General features: G+C 39.9%; 1 protein-coding gene across 3 annotated transcripts in view; it reads right to left on the reverse strand.

Annotated features, from left to right (window-relative positions):
- The window catches only part of LOC134538266 (titin), a 381,555-nt gene that overhangs the window by 100,494 nt on the left and 254,210 nt on the right, over nucleotides 1-26,851 (reverse strand). For all 3 annotated transcript variants that reach the window (XM_063379427.1, XM_063379428.1, XM_063379429.1), the window contains 13 exons: nucleotides 26,834-26,851; nucleotides 23,935-24,126; nucleotides 20,624-20,809; nucleotides 17,119-17,247; nucleotides 14,252-14,374; nucleotides 12,331-12,675; nucleotides 10,816-10,992; nucleotides 8,703-8,886; nucleotides 7,510-7,640; nucleotides 6,411-6,587; nucleotides 5,023-5,295; nucleotides 3,048-3,239; nucleotides 705-888 (listed from right to left, as the gene is read on the reverse strand). The exon at nucleotides 26,834-26,851 is cut by the window's right edge and continues 239 nt beyond it. In XM_063379427.1, coding sequence (XP_063235497.1) covers nucleotides 705-888; nucleotides 3,048-3,239; nucleotides 5,023-5,295; nucleotides 6,411-6,587; nucleotides 7,510-7,640; nucleotides 8,703-8,886; nucleotides 10,816-10,992; nucleotides 12,331-12,675; nucleotides 14,252-14,374; nucleotides 17,119-17,247; nucleotides 20,624-20,809; nucleotides 23,935-24,126; nucleotides 26,834-26,851 — 2,311 coding nt within the window. The remainder of the gene's footprint in view (nucleotides 1-704; nucleotides 889-3,047; nucleotides 3,240-5,022; nucleotides 5,296-6,410; nucleotides 6,588-7,509; nucleotides 7,641-8,702; nucleotides 8,887-10,815; nucleotides 10,993-12,330; nucleotides 12,676-14,251; nucleotides 14,375-17,118; nucleotides 17,248-20,623; nucleotides 20,810-23,934; nucleotides 24,127-26,833) is intronic.

Raw genomic sequence — 26,851 nt, forward strand, 5'->3', positions numbered from 1 at the left:
TACTTTCGGGGCCGGGCCACGCGGTGTCCTGGTCAGCATGCAAACTGGACTATGTGCTGTTTGCTGCGTGCGTCGTCAGTGCACGTGTCGGCGCCAATAAAGCTCAATATTCACCAGACTCGTTGCACTTAATTATCGACCACGAGTTTCCCAGCACAGAGACGGAGGTGTGTGGGGCGCCTCAAGACCCCACGAGCAGTGACATAGCGTGCCCGCCGCTGAGAGCGGTCCGGTGAGTGCTAGCGGGGGGAAGTCGAGCCCAGCTCCACATGGGTCACGTCACGGCCCTGGGTCAGAGTCGGTAGCCAGGTCCACGTGCCCAAGGTATAAACGTACGCCGACAACGTCATCACTGTATACGGTGCTTGTATGTTGTATTCTACCCATATTTTGGCCTACATTAATATAATAAGTAGAAAACTTAAAAATAAACAGAATATTTTCCATAAGACGTAGTTTTGACAACAAACTCGTTTCACAGTCACGCTTTTGCAAGTGCAGTGAGGGGTTTCTTGATTCCAGGGAGATGCCCCTGGTCCCCAGGACTCTATGCCCATGCTTTACGGGAACATTTTCTGTGTCTTTTCAAGTTAAACATATTGGAACCGCGTTTGTATCACAGTCTTTCTAATTCTTGTACAAACTTTGAAAAAAGCTTGGAGGAACACGTGCTCTTGAAACCAAAATTGGGTGAACAGTCGTACCATACAACTCATACGCCAGAGTGGATATTTTTCGTATTCTTTCATCTTGTCTCGCTTCGCCGGGCTTCAAGAAGAGTTCCACTTCGTCGAGCAACTGCGTGGCCTCCTCCGGTGTCCGCACCGACGTGGACTTCCTCGCGATGGTCACCAGCAGCTTGCTGCCTTCGCGGAACCATTCTTCAGCCTGGAAGTCAGAGGTCGTCAGGGCGAGGAGGAAAACGACACACTACCAATATCTACTGTCTCTCCTGTCAGGAGCGTATCCAGGGAGGGGGCGAAAAACAAAACAGTGTGTGTGAGTGTGTGTGTCCGTGTGTCTGTGTGTGTGTATACATACACATACACACATATATATATAAACTAGACCTGTGCAAAGCTTTGACTAAGCGAATCAATCAAAGCTCTTTTTAATATTCCATTTGACTTCACCAAGAGATTCGCTATTCGTTTTATTTGAAGCTTTGGTTGTGATGCAAAGCTTCACATCTGATGTGAAGCTTCGCATTTGTTGCAAAGCTTTAAAACACTGGAACATTAGATTCGCTCATGAAAATATTTAGTTTTTTTTTTTTGTATATTGAATTAAGTTAGTTATTTAAAAAAAAATCAAAAGATGGCACTCTGCTTGCTTTTATGAATGTTCAATGTTAATATTAAGCATGTTCATTTTATAATTTTTATTATTTGATGTTATAAATAAGGGCAAATTGGTTAATCACTTAATCAGTTCTAACATTAGAAATGCTAAAATTACTTTTTTTTTTTAAATTCAATTCTGTATTTTGTAAATACATCTTCACCGAGAACAATATTCACAATTTTATTCGACTTCGCAAACATTTTAAATATTTGATTTTATATTCACTTCACATCAGAAAACTAGTATTCGCACAGGCCTGGTAAAAACCAAATTTCTGACAAATTTGCTAACAGGTTGATTGTCAGTATTTCAACACTTTGAAAGAAACTAATTACTAAATTTATGAAACCATGGGGCTTCCACCCTCATTAAAAAGGTTGAATTATGAAAAAATGCTCACCATCCTTCCGTTTTGATCTGACACCCTTTGCTCAGATATGGACATTTACGAAAGAAAATTTATTTATTTATTTACAATTTGTAATATTCACAACAAAACTCGTTTATGGAGATTGCAAGGGTGTGCACAACAAATAAAAACTGATAAAAAACAGACATGTACATATAGAAATATTAATGCAAAGCCGCAAGGTACAAAACAGCATTGTACAAAGATACATAAAAAAACATCTGAAACCAATTAAGATATTAGTTTTAATTTAATATTAGTTTTATAATATTATATACTTAGATACATACAAAACTGTTAAAAACACAATTATTTTAATTATTGCATGTTCGAAATATTTTTAAATAACTATAATACATACTATTAAAATTAATTATACAGTGAAACCTTGTTTATCCGACCTTTGTTGATCCGGTTCTACAGATGATCCAGGTCAGATTTGTAGACATTTTATTTAATGTTCACATCCAAAAAATTTTAACTACATTAGCAAGAACGTAACTATAAGTACACCAAATATTCACTTTTTAGTTTGATTCATGTACAGTTACTACATAGATGGGAGAGATATGGTGATAAAATGCTTTTGGTCAAGTTTAAGAAAACACACCAGCTAACAAACATCATGGCGTAGGCTCTGGGAGCGTCAGCCCGACACAGCTACGACTGAACTATTGATGATAAAGTATATGCGTGACCGTGCTTTATTGAAAAGCCATACATGATTTAAATGGAAGAAAGTGGACAAATTATTTGTTAAGAAATGATGTGAAAAGTTATTATTATATTGTTTTAATGGCTTTTAAACAATATAGATCACGTATACTAGGTATTTTTTCTAACAGAACATAGATTTTGATAACGTAAAAAATGGTAAGTCTGCTTATTTAATGGTTTTGCACATTTGAAGAATTATCAGAATTTTCATTTGTCCGGATAACCTTTGATTCCTGTTAGTCCGGATGGACGAGGTTTAACTGTACATAGGTAGTGTCTCAAAACAATATATTATTTATCACATTAATTTACAAGTTGGTCAAGTTTACGAAATTCTTAGCATCAATAATTTAATCGAGAGTACACAAGTGGGTGCAAATCTTTTGAAAGAGCACCTTTGACGAGAGTATCAAGAGTAAGTAAATGGCATGATTGAAATACTTATTACATGGTCACACAGTAAATATAATATTAATATTGATAATGTCTTATTGGGTGTATTTTGTTTTATCTAATTTCAAATCAAGTAGATCCAATTGATGAGGTCAGTTGACAGAAATCTCGCCGGGGGACCCACCTCCTCCACGAGGGTGAAGTACTGGATGCTGAGATCCACCAGGCGCCGCCGCTCGACCACCTGCTTGTGGAAGGCCGCCCACCGCGACTGCAGCTGCGCCAGCTCCTGCCGGATGTGCGGCGCCGAGGCGTGGTCGGTCGACAGCAGCTGCTCGCCCATGCTGACGAACGCCTGGATGCGCACTTCCAGCAGCTGGGGAGTTACGTTTCCGTACGGAATCCTGTACGTCTCCTTACGCCACAGTCGCACCATCAAATCTTTAAAACTGTCATGGGCTTTTCCAACATGGGCTAGTACATTTCGGTAAGGAATACTTTAGGTCTCTTTATGTCACGTCACACAATAAAATCAATAAAACTGATGCGAGCTTTTTTTAACATGGGCTAGTACATTTCGGTAAGGAATACTTTAAGTCTCTTTATGCCACATCTCACGAGAAAATTAAATTAAACTGTCGTGGGCTTTTTTTTTCAACATGGGCTAGCCCAGAGGAGCGTGGTGGGAAGCTAAAATAAATAACTTTATTGGACACTCGTTTTAAGATTTTTTTTTTTTTTTTGGACATACACCTTTGCTAGTTACGCTGTTTGTCACAATAAACCTCATTAACACAATAATGCACCAAAAAGTTGAATATGCAAACACACGGGAAACAAGCCATAAATCAGGTGATTATTATTTTTGGCTTGTTTTTCTGTGCATTTTCATATTCAACTGTTTTGTCAATTATTCAGGTTTCTTGTGACATTTAGTGTAACTAACAATGGCATATGTCCAAAATAAATCTTTAACAAATCTAAGTGGGAGTACTCCATTTCTCCAAAAACTGCCGATCTAACATGGCATGTTCCCAAAAATGAACACATTCGTTCATTTATTCATTAATTTTCAGTTAAGTGGAAGTTTTTTTTAAAATTTGTTTCTTTCAAAAGGGTTCTGATAAGCATTGCCTAGAATTGGCTTGGCTTGTGGGTTTCTGCCGTGTCAAGTTGTAAGGGGAAAATCTACGATATTTCAGGAAACGTCCCACTCAGCATCCTCAGGGTAGTTCAATAGGGAACTGTGACCTCAACCGAAACTTCGAGGACTGTTTCTTTAAACTTGACGCTGCTAAAAACCGCCAAGCTACACCAAAACAAAGGTAGCTCAGAGCCGACCTCTGTAGCATAGTTGGATGTTCACAGGCTTATGGTGTGAGGAGTTCTGGGTTTGTGTCCCGAGTAAGGCATGGGTGTAAATTTGTAATTTGTTTAAAATTGTCACTTATATGTCGAAGTCAATAAAACCGTCAAAAGAAAATGTCAAACTATAAGAAATAATAAGTTGGCTGGTTGGTGATGAAAAATCACTGGCCAGCCAAAAATTTATTTAAAAAAAATTATAATATTTAACAAAAAAGTGGTAAGACACTGGTCTTAAAATTCCACAGATACGTAGTCCTAATCTCTGATCATTCTGATTTCTGTTTTACAATGTTTTCCGAAATCAGGCAAATGCCATAATGAATTCCTTCACCAGTTACCTTAAACACTGTTGTCGAGTTTATCCCTCAACAATGACCTAGCTGTTGATATGTTAAACAGGAATAAAAAATCTTGAGACAATGGTAGTAACAATATTAACACTTGGTCTCAGTCACCATGTTGTTTTTTTTTTCATCATTACTTTTATTTAAGGGCTACTTCTAACATTTTAACTCAATACTTCACTTGTATTTGTTGTTCCGCAACAAAAATTTTCAAAGGATATTCACTTAGTGTAATATCATGGTTGTTAAAAAATGTGCAAGTATTTGTAATTATCATCAATTGCGTGACTTGCACCAATGATTTCAAACGAAGTTGTTTGAAATATTTGCGAGAGAACAAAAAAAAAATGCGAGGGAGGTATTGAGTTAAAAATTTTACTAACAGTTTAAACAATGTAACAATAAAAATGAACACGGTGTGTGTGTGTGTGTGTGTGTGTGCGTCACCTCGATGGTCTTCTCGAAGTAGACGAACGCCTGGGAGGTGGCCCGCGCGCCGGCCAGGGACTCCCCGTACTGGCCGCGGATGGTCTCCAGCTGCCGCCCGAGGTCCGCCAGCGTCGCGTTGATCTGGTGCAGGTCGGCGTCGAAGCGGCACAGCTGGCCGTGCTGCTCAAGACGCAGCCTGCGCTCCGCCCAGGCCGCCTCCCACGCCTCCCGCTTCTCCCGCAGCAGGACGCGCACGCGGTCCGCGTCGTGGGCCGCGGCCTCCTCCGGCTCCTGCGCGGGCACGCACAGTGGCTCGTTCGTGATGCTGCCCCCACCTGACTGCCGGCACGTTCGGGACCACAGCTGTGCCGGACAGCAGACTCCCGATTACCCAGGGATAGTGACTGGCAAGAGGTCCAAGGATACCCAAAATACATTTTTAAAGCAATGTTAAAAAAACACAGTTCGGATAAAATATTTTACCCAAATATCTAGAAAACCACAGCTGTGCCGGATTATCAATATACTGTAGACTCCCGATTATCCGGGGAAATTATTGGCAAGAGATCCAAGGATAACCAAAAAACATGGTTAAAGCAATGTTAAAAAAACACAGTTTGGTTAAAAAAGTTTTACCCAAATATCTAGACAAACGCTGCATAAGGTAGTACGCAATAGGTGCTAGAGTGGTAGACATTTACAGAAACATAGCAGTACATACCATTAAAACATACCAGTACTTTACATCTAGCTGCTCGATAATTTATTTTTGTTGTATGTCAGGTACCACTCATTTGCATTTTTCTTATTGGACATTACTATCTAAAGATTACGACAGAAAAAAATACTGCTGCCTTGTGACTGTTGCCTTGAAACCACGCAGACCAGTTATCGCTTGCTTGAGTCATGGAACGGTCGCGCCGTGCCGCGCCAGGTCTGAGCGCGGTTCACAAGGACACGTCGAATAACATGAAGCACAGCTTACTGGGGTGAGTTTATAAATTGCTCTAGCAGTTTTGAAGTTCATTATGCATACTAATGCTTACCAGCTAGCATGCACTAAGTTTGGCAGCATTTTTTGCCTTGAATCACAGCATGAAATGCTCTGTCACATTTATAGATAAATATTTTTTTTAAAAAAGGTAACAAATTATAGTTGTGTTTATGTGTATATGGACAAAAAAATCGTGATTTGACCCATTAGGCCATTACTAACTACTATAAGTTTTTCAGTTTCGTTACTTTTTTGTGACTTTGATGATTTTTTTGAACCCGCCAAGAGTGTGTGTGTGTTGGTGAGGAGGGGGGGGGGGGAGGAGGGCACAGGAGTGGCCCCTCAGTCGGGACAAGAAGCTAGGTTGATGCACAGCACCGGGGCGTGACCCCAAGCAGCAGTGTCGCGAGACCTGGTTGTGGATGCGGGCGATGATCTGCTCGCTCTCGCTGCCCGCAAACTTGAACAGCTCGAGCACGGCCTGCCGCGACGCCTCGTGCTCCTTCAGCTGCAGCTCCGCGTCTGCGGCCACGCTCGGCACGCGCGTCAGCACGTACTGCGAGTTGAGGTTCTCGATCGTCTTCTCCAGCTGCGGACACACCGTTTCCATTCACTACCTGAGCGCTGCTCCAGAAAGTGAGCAACATCTTAGCTCTCGGTATACTGCATTTGGTAGGAGTAATTTCGTGTCAAGGAACAAAAATGTATAACAACAACGTTGCTGCCATCTGTGGCGGATGGCGCGAACCACAGTTCAAAAAGCCTAAGGAAACCTTCAAAGTATTAACAGTTTAATGAGTTTAACAAAATGGACACTTTTCTAACAAAATTCCTTGTCAGAAATCAAGTCCGAAGCCGGGGTTCAATAATTTTCAAGTATTTTTTTGATTTTATCAGAGCCGTTTCATAATATAGTTTGAAAGTTCGCTCCACAAATCAAATGATTTGATAGTCAATGTAGCTGCTCTATGCTGCTGATTTAACAAATAGGAACCCGAGAGTTCTGATAGCAAATATAAAATTCAAAGCATTCACAGTTGAATACATATATATTTTTTCTGAAATAAGTATATTCACACACACTCTAGTCTTATTCTTTCATTCATATATATATCTTTCAGTTCTATTTTTGTTTACGTAGGAGACGAATCATCGCACAAAGAGGAAAACGAAAACGAGTCCGGAGCCAAGTACCTATTCTCTGTCCTTTTTGCATCAAAAACGTTTCACAACAATATTTCACGAAAACGTTTCACTTCAAAAATCTGGACGTAAGACGTAGGCTAAACATATTATGAAATTGAATATTATTAAATGAAAAGAAAGTAAACTGTATGATGTAATTAAATGCCCTATTAAATTTCTGAAATATATAATTATTATTTATTTTTTAAATATTTTATAGTGAAAAAAAATAAAATATAAAACACAATTCCAGTTTATGTAATATTTCTAAATCTTTAAGGTAGGCAATGCATAAAACCGCTTCATTGCTTGAGTAAATCACGTACCTCTGCCAAGTTCTTGAAGAAGGCAATCAACATCTGCAGTAATATCTGGTAATCAGTCATGGCAACTTGCAGTTTGCTGTGCAGTTGTGTGAGCTTGCCCACTATCTGTTCTTTTTCACTGTGACAATCTCCTAGGACGGAAGGGAAAAAAATACATTGTACTGAAAACCTTGTAATTAAAATTCCAGCTGAAATTATGATACTTAAAAATATAAACTAATAATAATAAAAATAATTATAAAAAGGATAAATACCAACAGTTTCTCAAAAGCTTTGTCACAGTACTAAGCTCACGTGCACTTATATAAAAAAAACTAAAAAATTCAATAGAGAACCAGTCCGACAGGTATATTTTGATAGCTTTGTACGTGTAACACAAACACACACAATCAGCAATTGTAAATACAGGTTGCGTTCAGCATTTAATTGCATTATTAAACTTTTTTTCCAAATACAAAAAAAACATGCAATTTGTAAACGGTTCATGATGTCAGAGTGGTGTCTGTTTACGAAAAGCATTTAATAACGTGCTGAGGGTGGAAGAATAGATACGTTTCCATATTTCATTTTCAAACTGTATATTTAGACGAGTAAAAATAGCTAAAACATGTTTTTTCAGGCAAATTTTTAGTCATGAATCACTGGGTACATATTCTTAAAAGCCCTCATGGGACTTGCATTACAATTTTATCTTCATTTCACCGCCATTGAATGTTATGGTAGCCACTCAAATCTCTTAGTTTCCCTATGCACGATGAGAAAGCCTTGTGCTTGGATGCGATACCGCTCTAGAAGCACCAACTCCAGTTTCTATAAGGTTTTACCGCTAGTTTTTTCTTTGGTAACCCGGCTCTCTTAGGCTTCTGCCCAGTCTGTCCCGGGGTCCCCACGGGCGTGGATACGGATACGCCATATACGCGAAACAGGAGAGGTGTTAGAGATCCAGCTATGTCCAGAGCCCCATCCCCGCTTAGACACCACCTTGACCCCCCGCCGCGACGACTCAGCTAACAAGACAATTAGCTGTGTCCTAAGCTCTTAGACGTTATCAGCGTTGCTGGCGCCTACCCCGTTCTCCCACATCGCTCTAGAAGCACCAGCGAGCATCACAACTGTCGTCCAGCCTCACTGGCACGAATACAACCCCGACACTACGCTGGCCCCTCAAGAACGCTCGCGGCGGGCGCCGGTACCTCTGAGGGCCAGCGACTCCGCGGTCCTGATCCTCATGTCGATCTCCGTCTGCGCTCGCCTCAGCTCCGGCAGGACCGCGTTGAACTTCTCCTCCAGCTCCTTGCCGATGACCTTGGAGGCCGAGGAGCTGCCGGTGAGGACCGGGTACAGCTGGGCGTCCAGCCTCGACACCCAGTCCACCGTCTGCGAAAAGGTCAGGCCAACACCACGTTTGCTTTCTCACACGCTCCCCGCCAAGGCTACTTGGCACCAGAGAGACAGCACAGTTGCAATGTTTTTCTATGTCAATCTGTTTCATGGACCGTAAAATACAACAGTATTACTTGATGTAAGCTTTTGGACATACGCCATTTCTAAGCACATGTATGTCTGTAGAAGAAAACTTAAAAATACCCAAAAGAAAACAACACAAATTAAACAAAAAATTGCTGTTGTCAGAAGATATAAACACCACATAATATTCCATAAGAGGAATATGGTCAACAAACAAAGAAAAACAAAGAAAAATGGACTACGAGAACGAAAAAAAACCCACAAATGATGATAGCACAAAAATATTGAACACAACAAAAAAAAAAAATTCAGCACAACAGTTGAAACGAGACAAAAACACAACAAAACGAAAAGATGAAACAAACACAATAGTTTTTCAAAACAGAAGAGAACGAAAAAACCCCCACAAATAATGACAGCACAAACAAATATTGAACCAAAACAAAAAAAATTCAGCATAACAGTTGAAACGAGACAAAAACACGACAAAACGAAAAGACGAAACAAACACAATAGTTTTCCAAAACAGAAACAAGCGACGTTTAAGGAACTGCCATCTGCTCCCGTCCTCAGGCAGAGACGCACATGGTAAGAAAACACAGTATTGCTCTTACTTTGCAAACCAGAAGGTGTCCATTGAAGAATTTCCCAGTTTCAATGCCACATCAGAACAGTTAAAATTAGACTATTTACAACGAATCTTACATCAAATTGAAGGTAAACTAACCTAGTTTTTATTAAAAAATTTTCAATATGTGCAACTTTAGTTATATAGCACACATCAAACCTAAAGTCCAAATCTTCCCACACTTTGTTTAACAAGTCCGGAGTAATAGAAGCTATAGCTTCTTCAAATCTGTGTCTTAACTCTGGCAAATCATTAGGTAGCGGCGGAACGCAGACACAATCTTTTGTAAAGCCCCAAAGGAAAAAATCACAAGGCGTTAGTCAGGTAAACGTGCAGGCCAGCATTAAAGAGCACTGTTGTCTCGACCATTATGATCAATCCAACGGTCGGGAACTTCGACATTCAAACACTCCCTCAGAAACTAAACGCACGTTGAAATGAAATCACAGATTCAATCTTAGCAAATTGCAGAAGACGAAATGCTTTATGCTTAGGAGTTGCCATTTTGGCGCTGCAAGTGAGGAAATAACAAATAATAAAGCAGTACTCGCAATTGTGCTTATCTAAACTGTTTGAGTTACTGTTTAGTTGTGACGGATGGAGGGATGATTGTGAGTCCAGCTTAACTATTGAACTTACAGACCTTGGTGTTACGGTGGCGAGTCATAATGGTTTAGTGGCCCTGAGGGGAAACCATGGGTTGGTGTCAACTTACTGTACATTTCAGAAACTCACCGTCATTACATCAATAATTTTTTCATACAGAAGACACCCGCTAATCTGCACCACTCGTCCGGATGGCATTTATAAAGTATTGTGTTTTTTTTCACTGTACATAAAAATTTTTAATTTTAATTATTAATTTACATATATTTTTTAATCATACATAAATTTTTATGTTAAAAACTTGGGTTTACATGTACATTAATATTAAAACTAAAATTAAGCTATAGGAAATGTTGTATTTATGAAAAGGAAAAAAAAAAACATAGATTTTTATAGTTTTCCCCATTTAAATCTAAACTTTTATTAAGTGCATTTTAAGGCAAATTCCATTCAATCCAGTTATTTTTTTTTGGGTGAAGTCCAGATTAGCGGAACTCAAATGTAATTAAAATAATGTAATTAAAAATTTTAATGACAGCAGAAAACTTTTTTTTTTGAGTTCAGGGACTTGTCGTACACTCAAGACACGGATGGCCGCTGCTTACCGTGCGACTCTCGGTCATGTGGCGCTCCCAGAGCTCCTGGAACTCGCGCTCCACCACCACGCTGCTCTGCCAGGTCTGCCAGGACCGCTGCACCGTCAGCTGCCGGCCGCCCAGCTGTCCCAGCAGGGTCTCCACGCACAGGCACGCCCGCTTCACGTCCAGATACGGGTCCCGGACCTGCGCACATGTGTGGCAACCGACCAGTGATCACATTTAGCCGCTCGTAAACACTGCCCGCTGCCCCCTAAACCCCCCCCCCCTCCTCCTCTCCTTCCGCGGTTCCTGCAACCACTGCAAATACATAACTGGACGTCATCTCTCGATGCGTCTCGCTGGCATCCCAACGCCAATCTCACGTCCCACCTTTGTGCAGCAATAAAAACCAAGCAAGGGCCTGAAACTCACAATCGGAAAACATTGATTTTATTCGAGAACATTGATCACTCGTTCAGTTAACACTTCCAACAGATATCCTCTCTGCAGGATTGTCTTCACATACCTGGAGAACCAATTACAGGACTTACTCAGGACTTTTAAGTAAAAAATTTCTTGCAATAATTTTTTCATTGCAGGGTCATTGTTTGTATGTATACAAGCAATATATAATGTAATACTAAACAGATATATTTACAGGAAAGTGCAGATTTTTAGTAAATATTTTCCAATCTCTGTAGTGCATACATTTTGGTACAAACTTCATGCTAAATAAATAACCTTCAATGAATTTAAAACAATATTAAAATATTATATTTTTGTAATTAAAGTTAAGCTTTTATTAATAATGTTAAACAATATCATGATTTTATTTTTATTTCAATGCTTTATGGTGTATAATAACTTGTATTTTAGTGTTATATGGTGTACTGACATATTTTTGTTTTTTGTTTAATTGCAATTCAACAAATAATTTCACGATTTTATAGAATTTAAATTAATAACAATGTAATATATTACAGTTAAATTTAATTTACAACACATAATTTATTATATGAATGTAACAGATAATTTTGTATGTCTATACATATAATAAGTCTGTAACAAAGTCCTTCATAAATAGATTAAAAATAATTTTTGAAATTAGGTTATATTTGGTGGTAAGAAGCGATATAGATGTTCCAAACATGAATTTTGTTGTTGATGTAAGACTGTTAATTAAATAAATTTTTCTTTTATAATAATAAACCATATATTCAAAGCCAATAAAATGGAAGATAGCATATTTGACATTAGTAATAAATACACGAGATTTAATTATGAAACAAAATGTAGTATTCAGGTGAGTTTATAAGGACGCTTTCGCAACAAAACCTGAAATCCGAACCTTTAGCAACAGACATCGCAGTTAATTAAATAATGAATGTATATTTTAATACATACAATGATACATTTTATGCAACAAATATTAATTACATTAACAATATTTGATTTATAACATATAATTTCAAAAAATAAATGGAAAAACGTGTGGGTCTAGTGGCACAGCGAGTTGCAAGCCTTAGTGCGAGGCACCCTCACCTTGGACGCCTCGGCGAGGAACGTCTTGCCCGTGCTGGACAGCTGGTCGTACAACTCCTCGATGCCCAGCCACTCCTGCTCCACGTCCCTCGCGCTGTCCTCCCCCGCCCCCTGCAGCTCGCGCTCCAGGGCGTCCAACTGCGCGCCCAGCCGCTCGGCCAGCTCGTGGAAGCGCGCGTACGTCGCCGCCAGGTCCACCCGCGCCTCCAGCAGGGCCTTGAGGCCGACCCACTGCGAGTGGAGGGCGTCCACCTTGCGGTCCGCGTCCTCCCGCCGCTCGTCGTCCAGGTGCTCCAGGATGGGGGGCAGCGTCAGCAGGAGCGAGTTCACCTCCGCCCCCTTTCTCTGGTCACAGGCAGCCACGGCACTCGATGCAGTGTTACCACTTTGCCGTCCGTTCATTAATATTACAAGTGAGAAGGTCTTTAATCTGGCATTCAATGAATCTTCAAAATCCGTATCCGGCACCAACGAGACGCTTGCTTCTACCAATCGACCCACTTGCATTAACCAATCGTAACCAATTGATCGTCTTGCATCAGAAGCTACACTTTGCCTCTTGTGGGCCGAGGTTGTGACGTCACACACACAAACATGCTGCTGGCGGGAGGGTAGAAACAGGCCGGCGGACATAGAGGGTGATGGTTGATGGGCAGGAGAGAGGCGGAGGGTGAGGCACATCAAGCTCATGGTAGGGTGTAGCCTGGCTCGACATCTAACTGTGCCGACCAATCATAGAACAACTTTGAGATTTGTATGTTTGTTTTTTGTTTTTTTTACAGAAATTCCTAGGTGCAAAGGGTAATGTATATTTCAGCGGTATTGTACTATTTTGTTTTTCCTTGTACGTAAGAGCTGTGTTGTGATTGGACAGTCACGCGGCTGCCTCTCCCTGCGGGAGTATACGCAGTTGCGTAGCCTCGTCGGTCATCGTTTGTTCAAGTACTGTGCTGAAAGAACGTGTGTGGTGACGGTTGTCTGGGCACCAGGGCTAAGCCTCTGTTAACTTAGGTAGTTTTTTTTTTTTTTTTTTTTCATTTTCTGACATTTTAATTATAAATTATGCCCCAGACATGTGGCGTAGGCCACAGATGGCCAGTGGGTTCACCAGGATGTAGTTCCTTTTTTGTTCGGTACCTAGCAAACGACAAAGTCGCTAGGGACATTATTTCGTGAAGGCCCAGGACTCTGAGCAGCGATTGACAAAACTGAGTGTTTTTGGTTACGTGACATCATTAAATCGCGAACTGACACGTAAATCTCAACAGGAGAAGAATGAATTACCAAAATTAATTTCAAACTCTTTTACTTAAATAGGACCAATAACAGATTCGAGAAAATTAACACAATTTTACACCCAACTACCTAATACATCCAATGTAATATTTTTCAAGTGTCTTACGTACCTACTAGGAACAATCTAATCTTTGTCTCAGTCGGACACAGTCAGGACTTGTCACATGTTTTTCCTTCCTGAAAGATTATATGTTGCAAGGGAGGAATTGAAAATTTGTGTTATAATGCAGGGGCGCAACAACTAAATTTCCAAAGGTGGGGCAATATACCTTTTTGTAAAGAATCATCGATCCCCCCTATTGGGGGTCCTCCCTCGGGAAAATTTGTATTTTAAGGTGGAAAATGGTGCTATTTAAGCAGTTTTATTATCTAAAAATTGATTACACAGCACTTTATTTGCCGCCGTTTGCTCCCACTTCAAGGTTTCAAAGGGGAGGGGGCAAAATACCCTTCCCCCCCCCCCCCCCCCCTGTTGTTGCGCCTCTGTTATAATGATAAAAAAATCTTGAGCATGATGACAAAGGGCAAATAAATGTTTAAACAGAGTATGAGGTTTCCAGCGCTGAGGCATTTGGAAACTACCAGCCACACCTAAGGAAGCCAGAAGCGCAAGGCTAGAGCTCACCTGCAGGTCGCTGAGAAGCTGCTGGTGGAGATCCAAGAAGTCCTGGGCCATCGGCAGATTGCTGCCCATGTCCTGGTGCCCTTGCAGGAAGGCTTCAGCGATGCTCACCAGCCAGGAATACAGCTGCAACCGCGAGAAGGTGTCAAGTCACGTTTCCCGAGCATCCTTGCAATCACACGAAACAACTCGTCTCGATACTAAGTGGATCAATCCAAGACGGTTGTAACAACCCAGGTTACTGACTTTCCCGCTATGTGAATGAGTTTACTAAAGATTTATTATGTTTTTTATAATCAGAAAAAATAATACTTGCTTAGGTTTTCAGTCATTATGTAAATAACAGCTGTTTGTCCTTTCGAGGAGCGCTTGTGTGTTTCAATATGTTTAATGGACAAAATCCACATTTAATTAACGTTTTTACTATTTCTGATGGTGTATTTACTTTATTATGAAAAAGTTGTTCACGTACTGTTGAAAGGACGTGCAGCATAGGCCCAAGTGTTCCATTAGTACACCGGGACATAGTTCTCACGTAGATGACGAGGTCGCTAGGCATAGGCGTGCGCACGGTAGGTGCCACAGGTGCCTTGGCACCACCATTAGGGTTAACGTTATTTTGTTTTTTACAAGCAGAAATAATACATACTTACAAAAAACCGCATTATTTCCAAAAAATATATGTTTTCCAATCGTGTCGAGTTACAGATATGTGCTCATAACACTATCAGTATATCAATTATCAATCGAACCAACTATACACACGGAAACAAGCCAGGTGCAATTACTTGTGTTGTACACGCGGGCCGCGGCTAGGAAACTTCTGAAATGTAAATACTTCTCATAGTTCTCCTCGAATTACATAGAATGCGCGCTCGGTGTCTGTCCACTGTTCACTCCACTCGGCAGGCGCACGGAATAATAGCCGCCGTCCGCCAGGGTTTATTTAAAAAAAAGAGAGAGAGTTTAGTTAGATAAAAGGATAGGCTTACTCGATGACTTATATGCAGTCGCCGACAAAACATTTTTGTTGTATTCCAAAAGTTAAAACTTTTGCCCACTCTCATTTGTGTATTTTTATTATTTTACATATTTTACATATTTGAGGTATGTTACAAAAACTCCCTTGATTTGTTGATTTAAAACTTAACATTTGAGAATGTTTTTTCTAGCATTTATTTGGCGTCTTCAGAAAACATGTAAGTACGGTTTTTCAAAGCCACCAGCATGAATTCCGTGCAAACAATTTGTGCAATTTACTTTATGGCTTAACAAAGCTTAAAACTGTAAATATTTTAGTAGTTTTCCTGGTGATTATAACGTTCAAAGCCATAATGTCTCATAAAAAATTTTAAAATTTTTACATCTGTGTATTTAATGTTTTTGTTCGGAAACACCTTAAATAGCACCATTTTGCGCTTTCAAATCCAATTTTTTCCGGGGGAGGACCCCCGGACCCCCCCCCCCCCGACCCCCCCCCCGCTTTAGGCTGGGTGTCCCTGAATGATAGGGCTGTTGTGTAATCTGGCACCACCACTACTGAAGTCCTGCGCACGCTTATGTCGCTAGGGAAATTATTTCTTAAAGGCACGTTGGCAGTGAGTGTGTGACTGTTTTCATCCGGAACTATCTTGAAAACGACATATGAGTTTGTTTTTTTTTAGTCGTGAGAAGAATAAAATGACAAATTAATTTCATTAATTTTATTTGAGAATCTCCATTAATTTTTTTGAGTCATTTAACAATAACAGACAGAACTTTACACCAGACTACCAACTTCAGATGAAATATTTCTTTGAGTAGACCAACTGAGAGCTAGTCAGAGGTATGGAGTGTAACAGTTTACAACACACAGAAGACATGAGATTCATGATTAGAGACCCGGAAATTTTTCGTCTGGGTAAAATTCACTGTCCTGTGTAATTTTTGTCCTACAATCAAGGCAAACACAAGCATAAAAAGAATTCTGGGTAGGCTGTATTTTGGACTACAGCCACCAAGAGTTTGTTTTAAATTTCCATTGCGCTGAATGAGAATTTTGTGTATGAAATAAATAGAATAATTTAACAAAATTGATGTTGCTTTATTTTTTTAAGTGAATTTGATGAACTTCTTACTTGACAGTCGGGCGACCACGCCAGAAAAACTGTGAAACCAAACAGCGAAAAACTCAGCCCATAGTTTACAACGACTGGTTCAACTGATTCCATATCAAAATCAGAATAATCAGAGAGCGTATCCACGTCCATTACCAGATAATTTTCTGCATTCCCCGTTGTTTCTCGCAAAGTACACGGATGAGGTTCAGTCAAGCACAAATTTTGCACCTTGTTCAGAGGCTTGTTTTGCCCCACTGGCTCATTTCTCTCCGCTACCTCATTTGATACCTTCGACACTTCTCTGCATTTTTAATTGCTTCTGCTGATTGCTTGTTTTCTTTCTTTTCTCCAACATAACCTGTTGGCTCTAAAACCAAATTTAGTAACTTTCCACTCAATTAGCACCACTCTTTCACAAGCAAATTAATGTTTAAATCACGCAAATCAGTGTCTTACCTCCGGAGTCACAGCTCTCACTGACATAAATTCGACACTCCCCCACCAACGATCATTATGTTATCGCCGGGCGAGTCATACGTAACGACCACGAGCAACGTCTGCTCTACTAAAATGTATGTATTTACTTCAACTGTGTTGCTTTCATAGTTTTACAAGTTAAGAGGTGTTGGATCCTCAGCCAAAGCGACACCCAACCCAAGAATAAAGACGTTCATATTCCTGTCAGAAATTAATGTTAAGATACATATTTAGGATCTCAGCCTCGGGGCTCGGGCCCCCCACTCTGGATGGGCCTAAAGAACGTGCACGCACCTCGTTCTGCTTCTCCAGGAACGCGGTGAAGGCCTGCGACACGCGCAGGTTCTCCTCCCGGTTGGCAGTGCACATCTGGCCCAGCGCGATCTTGCGGTCCTCGATCTCCTCCACGGTCCTCTTCACGCCCTGCCGGACACGGCAACACACGTCGCTGCACGCTGGACCCGAGGCTATCGACGCATTGGCGTAGCTGTGTTCATAAAGTTGGGGGGGACAAATAATGATTTGGATGTCATGTAAACCCATTACCCTCTTACTAAGATGGGGGGGTCCGGGGGTCCTCCACCGGAAAATTTTGATTTTAAAAGTGCAAAATAGCACTTTGTAAGCAGTTTTTGTATCTAACCATTGGATACATCGATGTTAAAATTATTATTGTTTCCTTAAGATAAAATTTGATGAGTGAAGAAATTACAAATAAAGTTGGGCAGAATTATATTATAAAATAAAAATATCACGGTCTAGAAAGTTGGGGGGGACAGTCCCCTCCACCCAAAAAGTTCAGGGGGACACGTCCCCCCTGTCCCCCCCCGGTTCCTACGCCCCTGCTATCGAGGAGGAGGAGGAGGAGGAGGAGGTGGTTGGAACACCTGTCTGTCTGGATTGGCATCTCAGTTACACCTGGATAACAGCCTATATACAAAGCTTCGACAATAAAAGCTCTTTTTTTAAAAAAAAAAATTTTATTTCGCAGGAAATTTTCTGTTCATTCATTTGAAGCTTCGGTTGTGATGCAAAGCTTAGCATCTGACGTGAAGCTTCGCATTGCGTTTGTTGCACAGCTTCAAAACATCGGAATCCCTAAGATTCGCTCATGAAAATCTGTAGTTTTTTTTTTTTTGTTGTATAGGTTTAGCTCGAATAAAGTTTGTTACTTAAAAAAATTCAACGGGTGGCACACCGTTTCATTTTATGAATGTTCAATATTAATATTACTCGTAGTTAATTCATAATTTTTATTGAATTATTTGTATGCATAATCCCGATTGGTTAATTACTTCATCAGTTCAAACATTACCATCTTTTAACAATTTTTTTTTATAAATCCTGTATTTTATAAGATAAGTGTAATACATCTTCACTGAGAAAATTATTTGCAATTTGATATAACTTCACGAATATAAAAAAAAAATTGGTTTTGATATTAACTTCGCTTAAAAAAACTAGAATTCGCGCAGACTCAACATTGTTTTAAGGTTTAAATTAATTTTCCTTTATATTCCACCAAATCAAGTGAATATTTTTTGTTTCATTTAACTGTAAAATAAGACAAATAAAATAAAATAAATAATAATAAGCTTTCATAGTCTAGAAAGTAGGTTTTGTTATATAATTAACTCAAACTTTATGATCCATTAACCAGAATACACCTACCAGTTAAAATTGTTTCACTGCCATAATTAAACAATAATATATATTTTTTTTGTAAGATAAATAATTTCTGATCAATTGTGGCATTTTTTCTGCTCATTTTTACAGTAGTCTTAATTTATATTATCTGAAAATTGGTCATATTTAGGGGTTTCAATTTTATTACAACAACCCACTGTTAAAAGGTTAGAATGCTTTTGTAAACATTAAAATACAATTTTGTCGAGATCCAATCTTAGGTTAAATCATTGCTGACAGAGGTATATTCTGTATGTGATTCAACATTTTACTAAGACCATGGGAACATATTGCAAATATAATTTGTAGGTAGGAAGTAATTTCACCCAGTAGGATTATAAACATTTTTCTTGTAGGGACAAGATATTATGATTTGATTTTTAGGATGATTAATTTTTTTAAACTAGATATTTTGGTGCTATTGTTTTATATTCATATGTTGTCTTTATTCATTAAAAACAAGTGTATTATTCAATGAATATGAAAATAAAACATTTTTCTTGATACTCATTTCACCAAAATAGTCTCATCTTGATCGACACAATTGATGCACATATACAGTAAAATCATTTGTAATATTCATGGTTAGAACATAACTAATCAGATAAACAAAACTAATCAAAATTTTTTTTATGTGTTTGAAACATGTGCTCTCATTAATGTAAGAACACGTTACTAATGTAAGAGATGGTTTAACAAACAATATAATATTCATATTTTTTCCAATCCATTCAGGTAATATATTCTGGTATAAATTCATGTTACATAAATTACATTCAACAAATTTATCACGATAAAATATTTTTTTTTTTTGTAATTTTAATAAAGTTTTGACAAATTGCTGGATGATTTCATGATTTTACGTTACATTTCGGTGATAAATGGTGAATTAACTTGCAATTTGGTGTAATATGTTGTACTGATATACTTTGCAACATTATTTCGATTGTATAGCGAGTCACCAAATAATGTTGTCCCTACTTAAGAAAGACACCAGGGAGGCAGAGGCAGCAATCTTAAAATTTTTACTGAAGTCTCTACAGACAGTAGAGTAAGACAAGTCAATAATGTCATCAGAGCGTAACGAAATACGAAAATTGCAATGATCAGAACTGGGGTGCTCAATGACATTTTTGCTTTACAGCAAACTTGCATACGTATGCTTTTCAGACTAGCATTCTCGCATACTCGCATTCTTGCACGCTTGGATGCTGCTTGTTCACTCACATACTTGCCACACTTTCTTATACCTCTAACTGTGAGATTTCTATTGTAATGTGTGAGATGGCCATGCACACATGATTTTTTTTTTATTTATTTGCTGAAATTCTTGTTTACTTAAAGTTCAAAATGGATAAAAATTTTGGGTCTATTTTATTTAAAAAAAAAATAAAAAATTCCGGTGATGAAACGTGTCCTAAAACGCAGCCCTTTCGCGAGTCCCGATCCCACTGCGGGCAAGTAAACAACCCAGAGAACGCGGGGGAGAGGCAGGGTGTAGCAGAAGTGGGGAGGGGGGGGGGGGCTTAATTGTATTCCCTCGGAAAGGGTACCTTTCAGGATTTTCTGTACAATGACACAGCAGAAAATAAACTGGGAAGGTACCCTTTCCGATTTCTTAAAATGTTTTAGTTTTAATGCAAATATGGACTGGAAAGGTATCCGCATCGGAAAGGTTAGGTTAGGTTAGGTTAGGTTAGAGGGGATAACTTTCACGATTTTAAAGCAGAAAATAATATGCATTTTAAGAAACTGGAAAAGGTACCTCCCCAGTTTATTTTCTGCAGTGTCATTGTACAGAAAATCCTGAAAGGTACCCTTTCCGAGGGGATACCTTTCCAGTGCATAGTATTTGCATTAAAACCGAAACATTTGAAAGAAATCGTAAAAGGGTGCCTTCCCAGTTTCCTACCCAGCTACACCACAGCCGCCATAAGTCTGAAAGGCACCCTTCCCGAGGGGGGTACAGTTCTGCCGTCACGGCGGAAGCGAGCGGGCGGACGGACGGACGCGCACCTCGGAGCTGGGGACGCTGCGGGCAAGTAAACAACCCACAGAGCGCAGGGGAAAGGCAGGGTGCAGCGGAAGCGGGCGAAGACGGACGGACGCTCACCTCGGAGCCCGGGACGCTGCGGCCGACGACGTCCAGCAGGGCGTGGCCCTCGCGCAGGGCGCATGCCGTGACGTCCTCCAGCGCCGTCCCCACCTGGGCATGCAGGGCGGCCCTCCGGGGTGACGACGACGAGGCCGGCTCGGCGGTCCTCAGCTGCACCTCCAGCTGGTCGAGTTTCGTCAGCGCCTGGGGGCACGTGAATGTGGAATCACTGTCACACGGCCACATGCAGTGGTGTATCCGGGGGGAGAGTAGTGGTTTTAGGGGTTCAAACACCACCTCCCTCCCCCCGTTAGCACCAAATAATTAATTTATTTCTTATCAATCAACTCGAATTTCATATTGAAAATTAATAAAAATTTTCACCATTACGATATTTAAATTTAAGTAGTACCGAAAACTGCTAAAATAGCACTATTTTACACCTTAAAATCCAAATTTTTTTCCCGGGGGGGGGGGGGGGGGCATGCTTCTTAACAACCCCCCATACACAAATCCTGGCTACGCCACTGGCCACATGTAGATCACATGGCCAGAATAATAAGTAGAGACCTGAAAAATGTTGCGGGTTCATTTCGTGCCATGCTAAAAATTCGAATAATTATACCTCAGCGCCGCTGCTTCTGCCTATTGGTTCACTTTTATATCTGGAGGACAAAGGGCCAATTAGAGGACCCCTCACTCTATAGAAGTGTCGAATCACAAGGCCGCACCCCGGTCGAGACGACTCGTGAGTCAGGTAGCCAATGAACAGTTGGCATTTGCCCGAGTGTGTGTAGAGGATATTGGAGTCTTATCCTGGAGGTCGTTGAACCCGCGAATTTTTCCGGTCTCTAATGATAAGTAACGCAACACAGGATTTAAGTTAGTAATACGTAAAGGTACTCAAATAAAATTCTTTTATTTTTTTCAAGATGATCATTCTTGCCGTTTTAAATGTATTTATTGTATTAAAAAATAAATTATTTCAATAAAAAAATAATGTAAAGCTCTGATTCTTTTGCATGCTGTTTGATAATCAGTGAAGACAGTAGTTTGCCTCTGGAAAAAAAAAAAAGACTGGTAAATGTAATTGTAAAATGTAAGTTTTTTTTTTAGTTTATTTTTTCCATCCTTAAAACACTGAACTTGAGACATACAAAACATGGGCCCTGTTACAAAAAAACAGGCAAAGGACATAATCACAATGTTTAAGAGACGTTGTTCTATAGACACCCTTAATTTTTAATGTTAAGTGAAATTTGTCAATTGTATCCAAAAAAATCTGAATATTTAGAAGATAAACAGCCCCGTCTGCGAAGCTACATGACAGAGACGATGGCCTATCTTGTAGTGTGTGGATTCCCAATGTATAATTTTATGTACAGTAAAATCAAATTGATTAATGCATTCATGCATATTTCATAATTTATAAAAGGGATTCATGGAAATTTGGGTTAGAAGGTACTTAAGTGACGTCCAGAAGAAATAACTCTCAGCTCCCTCACACATTTCTCAATGACTATATACGTTTGGCTATTTCCTAGTGCTTGAGTATTAACATGAAACATTTTGGCATAGAGTAGACCAAAATTAAAAAATTCCAAAATTATATAATTTAACCTTGCAGGAAAATACCTCCTGAGTGAAACTAAAAAAAAAAAGACATGGCCCATTCTGTTTCTGGCTCCAGTAAAAAGTCCCTAAAATTAAAATTAAAATTCTAAATTGCAACAAATTGTGTGTTTGAGTAATTACAAACTGCTATGAATTTTATCACAGCAACAAAATTGACAAATGCTGAACAAATCAACGACTGGAGCCTAAATACAAAACATTAATCTGTCAACAATTTGCACAGAATGTACTAAAAAATTCTATGTTAATCTGAGAAAATGCATTGATTTCTATATCTAGGTTTTTACACAGTAAAATCTTTTTAATCCACAGTGTGTCGAAAAAAATTGTTATGAATGAAATCTTTAGTCTAATTATTTATATTTTGTTAGTTATTTTCCAATATTATTCACGGTGAATTTCAGTAAGAATAAGAAATTAAAGATTTCTTGAGCTGACAGTTTCTATTCACCCTGCTGTTCCTTCTCACCCTGTTTTACAGTATATTATTATAACTAAAAAAAAAAGGGGGCTAGGCCCATCTTGAATGAAACATCAGTTTAAATATGTATTTACACCGTAATTATCTGGGGGAAAAAAAAACATATTTTGTATGTGCCGGTTGTGTAAATTTACAATATCATTCTTATGGTATTACAAACTTTTTCTTGATAACTGGTACGTTCATAAACAATATTCGGCAAAACAAAATAAACCCAGAAGAACATAAACCATGAGCAATTATTAAAATTATAGAAACCGTAAACCCCTAAATAATTAAAAGAAAAAACAGTCTTTTGTAAACGTATATTTTTGGATATCTTTAGCAAATGTATATGTGTGTGTATATACACACATACATACATACATACATACATATATACATATATACATACATACATACATACATCATTCATACATACCTACATAATCACTTTCCCTTTTTATGTATGTCTATGCTTAATTTATAATTTCTTTTAAATTAGTTATGGTTGACTCTTTTCTAATAGTTAATATTTGAACATTTAAGTTAAAATTTTAATTTGTTCTCTTAATATTTAGTCAAAAATCTGCTTATATCATGCTTAATTTTTAATATTCCACTATTTGATGTAATTGCAGAAAAGTGGTTAAGTGTAAGAAAAGGCGTACCGTACCGCCTTAACTTCGCCACCAATAAAGACGATGAATAAATAAATAAATACATACAAACATAATCAGTAGCGGATCCAGAGGGGGGGGGGCTAAGGGGCTCAAGCCCCCTCCAAAAGCATCTGGGTCCACCATTGTTTTAGTGTTTGCCTTGATAAAGCCTAGCCTCAGCTGGGTCAAGCCCCTTCCAAACCAAAATCCTGGATCCGCCACTGTGTGCATAATACATACATACATACAGGGGCGCAACAACAGGGGGGGGGGGGGGGGGGCCAAGGGTATTTTGCCCCCCCCCCTCTTCTGAAACCTTGAAGTGGGGGCAAACGGGGGGCAAAAAAAGTGCTGTGTAATCAATTTTTAGATAATAAAACTGCTTAAATAGCACCATTTTCCACCTTGAAATACAAATTTTCCCGGGGGAGGACCCTTGGACCCCCCCGCTTCAATACGGGGGATCGATGATTCTTTATAAATAGGTATATTGCCCCCCCCCCCCCCCCCCTTGGAAATTAGTTGTTGCGCCTCTGCATATATATAATATATTAGTGTGTGTGTGTGGTTACGGTGTGTGCGGAGCGGAAGAACGCGATGGCCCTCGTCAGCAGGGCCTCCCGCTGCTCTATGTCGTCCAGGTACCCCGCGCACGCGCTCAGGACGCTGTAGGACTTGGCCGTGGCCTGCTCCACGGCGAAGTGGCCCGACGAGGCCAGCTGCTCCGTGGCCCGGGTGATCTTCAGCGCGCGGTCCTGCATGTCCTGCGCGGAAAAAAAAAAACCTTCGGACCTGCTCGGAGCGCGTGACCGCGTGACCGCGTATGGTCGTGCCAGGCAGGGCCGTTTGCGAGGGAACTGAAAAGGCCCCGAGGAGTATAAAACTTTGCTGGGCCCGTCTTGACATTACTAACTGCACGACTTTTCAAAACTCCACAAATTTAAAAAAAAAAAAAAAAAAAAAATCAGAGACTGTAAACAACAGAGTTACTGTAAACATAATCTCCGCACATATCATGCTATTTTTAATATGTCAATCATTTCTAATAGCAATAGACTTGTGATTTTTGTCATTCTTTGAGTAAACCCAAGCATTAAAAAAAAAATCTAGAAACTCGACTGGGGCCCCAGGTACCCCGGGCCCAGAAAATTTTGCGCCCCCCCCCCCCCCCTCCTCCTTCGCCCCCTTGCCATCACGATGTATGTTTAAAAAAAACCATGGTTTACACGAAGGGGGATGGAGGTTAGAAGGGTGGTGAAGGGTTGGAAGCACTCGTGGATTATGACCATATAATTTAATTTTTAATCAAGGGAAAGAGAGGGAGGGGATTCATTTCTGCACACGCTATAGTGCAATGAAGGTTATCTGATCATTTTTAATTCTCGCTAAGAGCTATATTTAAGCCAAAAAAAAAGTTATTAAATTTAATTTGGTGCAGTTGCTGAAAGAAACGACTCTCAAAAGGCGTTGAATGTTCAGACATCATGGAATGCCTATTTTTCTACAGCTTCGCCAAAAAAATTTAATTACACACCAAAGCAACTTCACCAAGGCAAATACTTTGAATAATTTTTCTTTTAATTGCAAAAATCACTTGGCAACAACATGTTAAAACAACCAGATATCTGAATATCAGCTAGAAGATCATTTTTCACAACCAAACCGTTGTTCGAAACAACCATTGTGCAAATTTTAGAGACACTAAAAACAACCAGATATTTTCCTTTTTCTTTTTTCCTTTTTGGGCATTACTAGGTTTATTTTAATTTGGTTACGTGTTCGCTGAATTGTTTGGTCGACAAATTATAATGGACGGTCAGAAAAAAAACACTGGCCATGCTATTCGCATGTTGGCACTGGGGTTACACAGAGGTGGACTAGCATTCTTGACCGCCCTGGGCCATTTAGCACCAGCTGCCTCTTTAGTTCTGTTAATTCAGCGGTGTAGAAATGTGACGTTAATAACCATTGCATCCAAATCATATATACTTTAGAGGTTTTATTTTCGCATATTATTAAATTATGCAAAAAGATTGTCACCGGGTTAATTACTTTACTAACAATAAATGAGCTGAGGTAAGAGCATGAATTTGTGTTTTCGCTGGTGGGCTTGGATATCCACACCTTGTCGCATGCCGCACAGGCTTTGTCGCTCAGTGCTCTCTGTTGCGAGCTGATATCGCGCAGATTGACCGCTCCTAACATCTGCCCGCCCTTGGCCTGGGCCTAGTCGCCCTCAGGGCAGGTACACCCCTGCTTGCGGGGTGGGTGTTCTGCTGTAGCGGGGGTTGCCGCTGACAGGCCGGGGACCTCAATTCATAGGCCAAATAAATCCAATTCAAAAACCTTAATACAAAAAAAAAAATACTTCAAAGCCTAAATATTATGTAGCCCATGGACACAATTAACTTCAAGCAGTCCGTTAAATGATACATTAAGCCAAATGTGTAATATATTACATGTAAATAATTGTTCCGAAACAAAATGGCGTCCCTGTTTTTTTTTTATTCCTACGCTGTAGAGCCACATTCTACAATGACACAATAAATAGAGACGGATCTCTCAGAATTTAGAGTTTCTATAACGGCACGCAGACGGAGACGGACCCATGCTTATGCTGACATCTTTCATTTACGTTGTTCCGTGGCGACCAATAGGAATCCGAGTACCTACTTGGCTGCGGTTGTAGTAACGTTTGTTTATGTTGTAAACACATTTTAAAAAAAATTGTTTCAAGTGCAAGAATATCCAGTGTTATATCTATATATAAGTAAGTTCTGCCTGTGCTAATCTGGTTGTTGATTTTTTTTCCTAACCTAACTAAAACTAAGTGTATTTTGGAGGAGTCCGGGTTAGGGAGGGACCTAGTTGCGTCTCAGGCCGAAGCCTATACGCCTAGTCATGCTGGGATTAGCCATGCAGGGAGAGGGTCGCATGCATCTTGTGCTAGGAGGGGATTGGCCAGCCATGGCAACGATTGGCGCCATGACTAACTCCCCTCACTCTTAAATCTAGACTATAACTAGAGATAGGTTGGGCCCAGGTAAAACCTGCATAGACACAGAGAAAACCCTGGGCACATTCATGCGGGATGCAAATTGGCATCTGGTTGTTGAAGCAACAGGAATGACGGTAGTTTCCGTGTCGCCTCGGTGGGGGAAGGGGGAGGGGATGTTAGGACGGGAAGACTTCTTTTCACAGACGAGAGAGCCAAACAAGTGATCGTGCATCTTCGGTTTTTTTTTGTTCATTGTAAATAAATATGGCGGTGTTGATAAAAGGATACTAATGGTCAATTAGGTTAAGTTAGCTACATTATAAATACTTTATAACATTGTGGACGGTTGATTTGGTTAGGATAGCTACATTAAAGATACGAAAAAAAAAAAAAAAGCATGAACTTCGGGGCACTTCGGGTTTTGTCTCTATCGTCCGTGGGACAGAAGGCTCTCCCCGCGTGAGGACACCCGCCTTGGCCTCGGGCAGCAG

Source organism: Bacillus rossius, chromosome 13 (genome assembly GCF_032445375.1).
Source record: "Bacillus rossius redtenbacheri isolate Brsri chromosome 13, Brsri_v3, whole genome shotgun sequence".
Classification (NCBI taxonomy): Eukaryota; Metazoa; Arthropoda; class Insecta; order Phasmatodea; family Bacillidae; genus Bacillus; species Bacillus rossius.